The sequence below is a fragment of the Coptis chinensis genome, chromosome 1 (genome assembly GCF_015680905.1).
Source record: "Coptis chinensis isolate HL-2020 chromosome 1, ASM1568090v1, whole genome shotgun sequence".
Classification (NCBI taxonomy): domain Eukaryota; kingdom Viridiplantae; phylum Streptophyta; class Magnoliopsida; order Ranunculales; family Ranunculaceae; genus Coptis; species Coptis chinensis.
Window position 1 is genome coordinate 42080858 of NC_141456.1, and position 10237 is coordinate 42091094.

The following is a 10237-nucleotide window of genomic DNA, read 5'->3' on the forward strand; positions in this document are numbered from 1 at the left end:
CCATTGAAAATATTTCAAGACTGACAAGTAATTGAGCTTAGTAGTAATAGTGTTAAGACATCTATGATTGTTTCAAATTAACTAACTAACTCGAGAGTTATCTTTCTTTTTTCTTTCATATCTTTGTATCTAGATAATTGTAGAATGTCACGGCTGATTCAGAAAGAGTGGATTCATGAACCAAATCGAGTGAGCACTGTCTATAGGGAAGGGGTAGCTAGTTTTATTGATTTGGCACAAAAAAAGTATGAAGGGTTCACAACATGTCCTTGTGTAACATGTCGGAATGGGAAAATATTGGTGTTTGACGAAGTCCGAAGGCATATAATTCAAAATGGTTTTGATCTAACGTATACTATATGGTCCTTACATGGTGAAAAACAATCGAAGTATCCTGTGGTAGACATAGTTGAAGATGAAAACATTGAAGATAGAGGGCTTGGGTTAGAGAATCTTGTTGATGCTTGTTATGGCGTACATGGAGGTGTAAGGGGTGATGTGTATGGAGGGGATACCGATCAAACTTCTGATTTTGAACAACCTTTTGTTCCCGAACCAGATTTGGGTAAAAAGTATGCTGAATACAAAAGTAAAGCCAAAGAAAAATTATACCCTTCATGTGAGGGTCCTATGACAACTCTATCTGCAGTTGTAGAGCTTCATGACTTAAAGAAACAGTATGGTTGGTCTGGAAATAGTGAGTGCACTCTTGTCTATGCTAAGAACTTGGTTGCCAAAAGAAAATACTTTACCTGAAAAATGGCCAGTAATGAAGAAAATGTTGACAGACCTAGGGATGAAAGCGAAGCGCATCAATGCTTGTGAGAATAATTGCATCTTGTATTATGGGACAAAGAAAGATTTGACGATATGTCCTCATTGTGAATTGCCTAGATATAAAGTGGAGGGTAAAATAGGGAAGGAATCCAAAGTGCCTAAAAAAGTATTGAGACATTTTCCTTTAGGTCCACGACTCCAACGATTGTATACGATACCACCATTAGCACGGGAAATGACATGGCATGCTCGAGCAACAACTTCATGGGATTATATGCGACATCCTGTTGATTCAGTCCAATGGACAAAATTTAAAGAGAGATGGCCAAAATTCGCTAATGAGGGGCATAATGTTTGGCTTGCAGTTGCAACTGATGGCTTCAATCCTCGTGGCATTCAATCAACTGGCTACAGTTGTTGGCCTATCATATTAGTGCCATACAATCTCCCACCTTCATTGTGCATGAAATACGACTTCCAGATGATGTCTTTGTTAATACCTGGACCGAAGGCGCCGACTACAAACATTGATGTTTTCCTTGAACCACTATTTGATGAGTTGGATCAGCTCTGGAGAGAAGGAGTCCTTGCGTTTGACATGCACAAGAGGGAACACTTTACTCTGAGAGCTATGTTGATGTGGGGGATACATGATTTTCCGGCTCTAGGAAACTTATCTGGTTGTGTGACACATGGTTATAAAGCATGTCCTGTTTGTGGTGACAACACTCCCTCGGAGCGTTTACCTTGTAGTAAGAAGATTGTGTACACAAACTACCGCTTGTTTCTTTATCCGGATCACCCATTTAGGTATAGTAAACACTTAAAATATTGTTTTTTTTAAATAATCAAGTTAGGTTTAATAAGCAGTTCTAACACTTTCTATCTTTATGTATAATAAGCACTTCAATGGGGAGCAAGAGCTTAACCTTCCTCCATCACGTCTTAAAGGAACATAAATTGATAAGTTGTTGAGCCGTGTTAAATATGTACCTGGTAAGATCCAAAAAGGTTCCAAACGGTCAAGAGTTGATGGGAGTGTAAATGTTGTTGATAGAGATGATGATGATGATAGTGATGATGATGACGACGACGGCGACGATGATAGTGTTGAAGTTACAAAGGATTTTTATAGGAGTTCCATTTTGTTTAAGCTATTATATTGGTCAAGTCATAAAGTTTGACATTGTGTTGATGTGATGCACAATGAGAAGAATGCTTCTGAGCATATATTGTATATGATCCTAGACCTGAAAAAAAACAAAGGATATAGTGGCTGCTAGAGAGGATTTGAAGATGAAGGGCATCCGCAGTAGTTTGTGGATGCAAGAGGACTTAAATACCAGTAGGCAGAAAAAACCAAAGGCCTCTTATGTCTTAGATGCAGAAGAGAAAAAACATTTTTTCCAAATTTTGAAAGACTTGAAACTTCCTTCGGGCTTTTCGTCTAACCTGAGCAACATTGTCGGTTCCAACCCACCTTCTTTGCTCATGATGAAGTCTCATGACCTTCATGTTATAATGCAATATGTGCTACCTGTGTTGCTTCAACATGCTTTTCCAAAAAACCGCGACTTGCGAAGAGCCTTTCAACAGATCAGCTTATTCTTTAAAATCTTGTGTTCGAAGGTTTTATGTCGTAAGGATATGGAAGGTGCCAAAATCATGATTGTAGAACTGTTGTGTGTCCTGGAGAAGCATCTTCCACCATCTTTTTTTGATATTAGTATCCATCTTATGGTGCATCTAGCCGATGAAGCATTGATTTGTGGACCTGTGTGGGCTAGGTGGATGTATCCTTTTGAGCAGTAAGTCAACAGTGTCATATATTTTAGTTCAATTTCTTTTATAAAGATAAGCATTAACAACACACTTATACTTATTGCATTTTTCAATACTAACAGGGAGATGAAAGAGTGTAAAAATATACCTAGCAATAAACGATATGTTGAAGGGTCAATTGTAGAGTCCTATATAGTTTCTGAATCCGTCCGATATGCCATGGAGTACATGCCACGTGGAGGAAATAAAAAATTGACTCGTAAGCGCTACCTTGACGAAAATGGCGAGATCATTGATGAAGGGCCTTTGGTCGACTTCAAAGTTTTGATGCTATAAACGACACAATGGATACAAATAAGGAGATGGCTTATTTTTCGATTACAAGTTGAAATACTTGATGAATTCTACAAGTGGGTTGTTCATTCTAGCTTTGAATTTGACTAGTTTTGGTAATTTATGAATAATCACGTATATATGGACTTCCATGAATAAATAGCAGTGAGTATCGTAACTTGTAGCCCACTACTCGTGGTAGAGGAAGAGGAATAGCAAAGTCAGAAGTGGAGATTCAGACAGAATTCATTGTTTGGTTATACAATAAGGTATTCTTTTACTTTACATTTCTAGTAGCTAGGGTGATTAGTTTTGTTGGTATTTTGTTAATTTTCTTTTTCTTTGTTGTATAGTTGTTGAAGGCTAAAGACACACAAGGCGACTTGTGGCAGTTTGTTAAAGGGCCAATGCACAAGGCTAAATCATATAAGAAGTATTGCATTAATGGATTTGTCTTTTCTACCAAGTCTCATGATGATACTGTTGTCACACAAAACAGTGGTGTTTGTATGAAGGCTATTACGTCATTTATGGCAAGTAGGAAAGACAAAAATCCGGTTGACTCAGAAATCATGTGGTATGGGGTTATCAAGCAAATTTTGGAGTTGGACTACACAACTTTCCATGAAGTGGTCTTTTATTGCGATTAGGTGAGGGTTGAGGACAAAACTAATGGTTGTAAACTTTGTCCTGATTCTAATTTGGTGATGGTCAACTTTAATAGGCTCAAGAGTGTCCATCATTAACTTGATAAGCCAGTCATTCTTGCTTCCGAGGCTAGTCAAGTGTTCTATTCAAATGATTTGAAAAATCCTGATTGGTGGGTGGTCATACATCCTCCTCCTCGATTGAGTAGTAACGTAGATGATCTAGAAGCGCCAACTGAAATCGAGTCTATTTTTGATGACCAACCTAATTTGCTACCCCTGATGCAAAAAGTTCGCAAATGATAGTAGTTGTACTATGCACTTTATTTTTTGTTGTTGGTAATGTACACTTCACGACCTCAATTTTTCTATTATTTATTTTTTTTTGTTTTGGTTGATTAATTATATGTTGTGCCAATATCTCTTATCATGTGACAAATTTGTGATATATTAGTTTTTGACGAACTTATTTCATTTTCTTCAATTATTAGGTTGTTTTTAATATAATGGCTTCAAGTTCACAACGTTGTGGTGCGGCCCGGTCGTCTCCTTCAGGTTCATAACACCCACAACACCGTACTTTGCCCCAATCATCTCTTTCAGGTTCACAACACCGTACAATGCCCCAGTCGTCTCCTTCAGGTTCACATCAACCTAATGTGTCCCAACCATCTGAATCAGCGGGAGACAATACTTTGCGATCTAATAATGGTAAGCTGCCAATCATAGTGCACCCCGACGGTAGGGTCACAGGAGTTTATAGTGCCAAATGGAGCAGTAGAGTCGGCTATTGGATATGAGTTGTTGTCCCAATTTCTTATGCAAGTTGGGATAAAGTAGATGATTCTTTCAAAGTTGAAGTTTGGTTAAAGTTAATGGTAACTATTTATTTTATTTTATTATTATTTTTGTTTCCATAACCATACTAGTCATAGCATGCATATAAATGTATATATGTGATTTGTAGGAGGAGTTCCAACTCAATGTGAACCCAACAATGGGGGCGCGAAAGAATATAGAGAAATGGTTTGCTCCTAAGTTTCGATATTGGAAATATGCTTTGCGAGGTAAAATATTGAAGAATTGTGAATCTGAGCAAGAAGCTATTTCATCATGTCCAACGGGGTTTGATCCAATTCTTTGGGAAGCATTCACAATCCATGAGAACAGACAAGAAGTAAAGGATATGTGCGCTAAGAATGCTGAGAATAGAAGTATGAACTTAATTGGCCATACTTGTGGCAGGAAACCTTATGGAAGAATATTGGAGGAACTTGTACGTGATAGGGTTATATACTAAAAGCATTACTTTTGTATTAACTCTAATTATTCATTTTTGAATGAGAATCATATGGGCAAATGTTATGCATATTAGTTATATGCATGTGTCTAATACTTTATGTTGTAGATGATATGGTGTGAACACACAGAATATCATATCATCAGTATCTTATAAAGTATAAGTAATCGTTCACAACCTAGATGGATTTGGACAAACCATTAGTACAGTTATAGTATAATATGGTATTAGTGTATCTTGACTATAGGATTACACTAGTACACTTTGTATGTATTAAACAGGACCAAGTGAGGTTGTTTCTCCTTATACTGACTATATAAGAGAACAAACGCCTCTGCTATTATGGATGCTTGTCCTCCTAATTCGGATATAATAACGGGCACTTACATGCATTGTACATTGCTTTAAATCATCAATAAGTGAGATTCATATGTGAATCAACAAACTCGATGGATTGGGTAATGACATTGTATGTAGGTGTGCTGTTGATTATAGAAGGAATCCGTGTCCCGCAAGAAGTCGGGTTGATGATGTCCCCTTGATGAGCTCAAAAAGATTGGCATGTAAACCCTACAGGTGGATTTATTCCAACATGACAATGAGGTTGAGTGGTACTACTCAAGGACATAAGAAGTTGATTAATGTAGTTGTCAGTAACTTGACTTAATCAACGGACATTCGATATCTTAAACACGGGGAGATCAACGAGCATATAATATGGAGCCCATAAACGCTGACACGTAATTTGGGATTAGGGCAGTAGTGCAACAATGGCCTTTAGTGGAATAAGCCATTTGTTGACGGACTTGGGCAGTGTGTTCGGGACGAACATGGGAAGCCCAAGCCCGTCAGGAGGCCCAACCCTAATTTCTCCTCATGGTCCCTGTTGTAGCCTAAATACAATACTCTTTCTCTCTGGCCAAAATTCACTATTCACTAGTTCTGAAAAAGAGGCAAGAAAAGTAGATCTGAATTTGTTTCTGATCTTGAAAGAAAGAAAGGGATTAGTAGATCGTTGTCTACACAACATCCAATCTATTTTAAAGGAATACAACAGAAGATCAAGGGGTTGATTGTTGATTTCAGATTTGATAAAGCTTGGATTCTCAGAGTTATCTAAATCGGATTCAAAGGTATGTTTTCCAATCACAAATCGTGGACACCCATTAATTCTGCTGCGCATGGTGTTTGTGGTTTGTAGAAATAGTCATTCTGAAATAACGGTTCCTACAGTACATATCATTATCACTACTGCATATCTTCCTTTCATTTACTATGTTACTACTTAATAACTTTCTACATATACTTGTTTGTGTAGGATGAAGCGAATTCAGAGAACAAGCATAGACGAACGGATAGTTGGAAATATGGTCATAAACATCGAGATGGGATTGTTTTGGAGCGTGCCCAAGAATACTATGTGAGTTTGTAAAATATTTTGTCTTAATTAAGTCTTGTAGTCCATACTCAAGTATATGCCCCAAAAGTTTTAGGATCGAGTTACAAGTGTTGAAGAACAGATGGCTGAAGAAGCAAGTGAACATGGGGGTGAAGCGGTTTATGACATCACATGTGATCCACTGGCTCAAGTTTTTGGGAAGGATAAAGGGAGTCGTACTCGTGGATTGAGCTCTTGCATGTCCAACAAACAACTGCAAAAGTTTGCTATCGCAGAGGAGCAAGTTGAACAGGAGAGCTCAAGTAAATCGAAGATCGAGGATGAATTAGCTGAGGTGAAGTCTACAGTGGGAGACCTCTTGGCTGGCCAAACGAGAATGGAGAATATGATGGCAGTAAGTTATGACGTGTCGTGTACTATTTCTTGTTTTGCCATAATTGTAATTTCTTTTTATTTATGTAATTGTTGTTGTTCAGTGTGTATAGGGTATTCTTGAACATGTGAGACTTAATGGATTGGCAAATGGCCAACCATTTACACCTACAACTGAAGTTCATTCTACTTCTGTCCCTGTCCTTGTCCCTCGTACTCAGCAAGTTCCAAATTTGATTAATCGAAATGGATCTTTGAACCCTCCTTCTAGATTGACTTCTTACCCGAATGTGAAGATATTGGGGAGGAAACGTGAACACATGGCTAATGGGTATGTTAAGACTGACAGCCAAAAATGTCATTTTAGAGATATTATGGGAGATGAAAAGGTTGTCTATATTACCAATGTCTTGGTTGGTGATGCTCTTGTGTATGATGGTCCCCATGATGATATTTTGTATCTACAAGATATAGCTGATGGAGGCTTCTTGATTTGGGCTGGAGGCAGGCTGTAATATGAAGATTAATTTCGTTTGTTTTTGTTATGTTTTAATTTGGAACTCAAGTACGAGGGACAGACAGTTTATCTATTGTTAGTTTGCGTCTTGTATGGACCTTTTGTTCATGGATATGTTTAGTAGTGAATGGACTCTTTTTGTTTATATATGTGTGTATGCTCCTTACCATTGATTGTTCATATGTATTGTGGTTACTTTTGCAGGTTTAGAGTTGAGTTTACTAACCCTTTTTTAACTCTGCCAATGCAACTCATAAAGAATTTGCATTGCCAGTCTCAAGCCCGGATAAAGGAGGAGAGAGAAAGGTGACTACTGTGTATTACTACCATGGATTGATTGATTTATTATATCATTTCAGGTTCTTGGACAAGGTAGAAGTAGAGAAGTTTGAGGGTTTTGCAGCAAGGTAATTAAGGTGAAAGGTAGGCATCAGTTTCTGGTGGTTATATTGAATAGATGAAGAATGCTATGATGGTTGTGTTTTTGCAGAAACCAGAGGAGGGAAGCGAAGAGTGGAAGTTGTTAGATGCATGCATCAACCCAAAGGACTGAGCAATGCAAAGAGGCGAACGTAGCTAGTGATAACTATTGTGGTATTTGATCAGTTTTATAGGCGTTCTGTCATTCTGTTTATGTGCACAGGTTGTAATTAGTTTTTGTTTATGTCCACATGAAGATAGTGAGAAGACCGGTAAGGTTACATCTGCGGGAAATGTACTTCTTGCATTTTCAAGTATACAGTATGGATTCAACTGTTAATGCGGTATGTAAGTTCTATCTGCATCTTTCTTTGTGAAACCATCATTCTTATAACCTTGACCTGAAATGGAAAAAGAAAACTTAGCTTCTATGGAAGCTGTTTTTAATTCTTTTCAGTCCTTTAGTATTAGTATTATATAAGACATACTTAGCTTCTAAAGCACTAATCTGCTAATCATTAAAACACTTGCACAAACCAAGTTTGCAATATATGGTCGTGAATATGATAATATCTTAACCAAACTAATTTGTTGTTCATCGCAATTAATGTAGTTTAATTTTAACTTTTAACTTTTTTGATTGTGAAATGTACTTTACGTTTGTGTAACAGGCTCGTGAGAAGTTTTTGTCATTGCGGAAAGGCACAAAGATGGATATAGCTACCATATTTGAAGAGGTAATTTCTTCTATGTGATGGTGACTGTGGGTCTTCACCCCTTTCCGAATCTTCACAACTAAAATCATGCATCAGCAGATCTTTCCAAGTTGTTGATGTGCGTAATAGACCCTAATTATGATTTTTATTTATTTTGTTTTTACGTAATGATTACCTTCAGTTCGGGTAAGACTTTCCATTGTTTTTAAAAACAATTATGAGAGGGAAATTTCTATATTTGAAGAAAATATAAGAGGGCTTAAAACGGGGATCTTGACCAATTAAAACTATTACAGAATGTTATAAAGCTCAAAATCTGGCAGTTAGAGTTGCTGTAATAGTTTATAGAGTTTCCTTTGAGTGGTCTCTTCATTAAATTATCAGTTTGGCGACACAGTACCTATTGCTAATTTACTATTTAGTGCTTGTCACTGAAATTTTACACTCTGGAATAGGTATGAGAATGCAAAGGCCACACCACACATTTTTTCTCTTGGTGCAGATCTTTCTTGAAAAGCGGGACATGGTCACAAATTCACAATGTGGCTTGTCAGCCTAGCAAACCAAACATCCAATCTAAGCTCATCAGGGGTAACCTTGTACTTGGATTGCATTAGTGCTTGCGTTTTATGGTTTGGCGGCAGCCTTTTCCATCTTTTCTGAACTCCCAATTCTTCTTCTTTTCAAATTTTTTGATCAAACTCTAACTAGGCAGTTAGGTAGTGTACATAAATGGGTATATAATATGAGAAATACAGCAGCCCTGTTTATTCTCCGGAGACAGTTTTATTTTCTCTGTCGTTCAGTTTAAGCAAGTTACTCTGTGAAGTGTTGTGGCGTGGCTTGCTTATTCACTTTAATGGACATTATTTCTGGTCAAATAATCCGGCGTAGTTAAACATGTTTGAGTCCTAGCTTGGTTCTCCAGAGGTTTAATGATACACGTGTTCTGATTTTTGTTCTTGAGCTCAAAAGTATTCTGTGATATTGTAACTTGCAAGTTCCTCATGAACAAAGAACATTACATCCAAAAAAGGTGATATTTGGTGCAGTTCAAACGTTAATCCAAGTTAAGCTGCCTGTCGATTATTACAGTTATTTTTGCTTGTTTAGTATGCAAAGTTATGGAATCGATAAAGTTAGGTGGCTCTTTGCTCCAATCGCACTCCTTTGGTTTCTTATGATGGGAGGCGTCGGTGCATTCAACATTTGGAAACATGGTCACAGTTCTGAAGGCTTTCTCTCCTGTTTATGTATATCGGTTTCTTAAAAAGGGAGGTTGGAGCTGCCTTGGAGGAATAATGCTCAGTATCACAGGTCAACTTCTTATTTTGTTATTTAGCGCATCTCATCTCCAATTCATTTGCATTTACTGAGAAGGATAGCAGTCTCTTGGGTTACTGATGTGCACATCATTACTGCAGGGACAGAGGCGCTCTTTGCGGATTTAGACCATTTTCCTATTTTGGTAGTTCGGATTGCTTTCACATTAATCGTGTTTCCTAGCCTCCGGCCTATTGGCATATTGATAATGATAAAATGATTAGTTTACCTACTAAATGAACTATGAATTCAAAACGTAAGTAAACTAAAACTAAACTTTTACGAGTCTATTATCAAAGATTCTACTCTCGATGCGAATTGCACTAAGTGGAGTAGGAAGTTCGTTCCACTCCTAGTTCTCTAGCACGGATTGTTCTCTAAGTCTAAGAAATCAGTCTTAAGTCAATGAGAGTTTTACGAGGGGTGATTATACTACGATGCAATATGAAAAGCAATATGTTGAATGTCACTACGAACTATATGGAAATACTAATGTTCTTGAATCTAGATAAAGAATTAGAGGGGAATTGAATCCACCTCGAATCCAACTTAACAACCTAGTATAGATTGTCGTATCTCGATTCTTACGTTTTCACGGCAAGAATTTCGAGTCTAATCCCTAGGGTTCATGGCATTTCTACCGGATACTAA

The 10237-nt window shown here is 37.5% G+C and overlaps 1 protein-coding gene across 1 annotated transcript; it reads left to right on the plus strand.

Annotated features, from left to right (window-relative positions):
- The first annotated feature begins 769 nt into the window (after positions 1 to 769).
- On the plus strand, positions 770 to 6271 carry LOC147524081 (uncharacterized). The gene is made up of 9 exons (XM_086573545.1): positions 770 to 1592; positions 1789 to 1892; positions 2407 to 2585; positions 2682 to 2880; positions 3078 to 3161; positions 3246 to 3469; positions 4366 to 4417; positions 4507 to 4815; positions 6158 to 6271. Exons 1-9 carry the CDS (start codon positions 770 to 772, stop codon positions 6269 to 6271), a joined length of 2088 nt encoding a protein of 695 aa, XP_086429671.1.
- The last annotated feature ends 3966 nt before the right edge of the window (positions 6272 to 10237 follow it).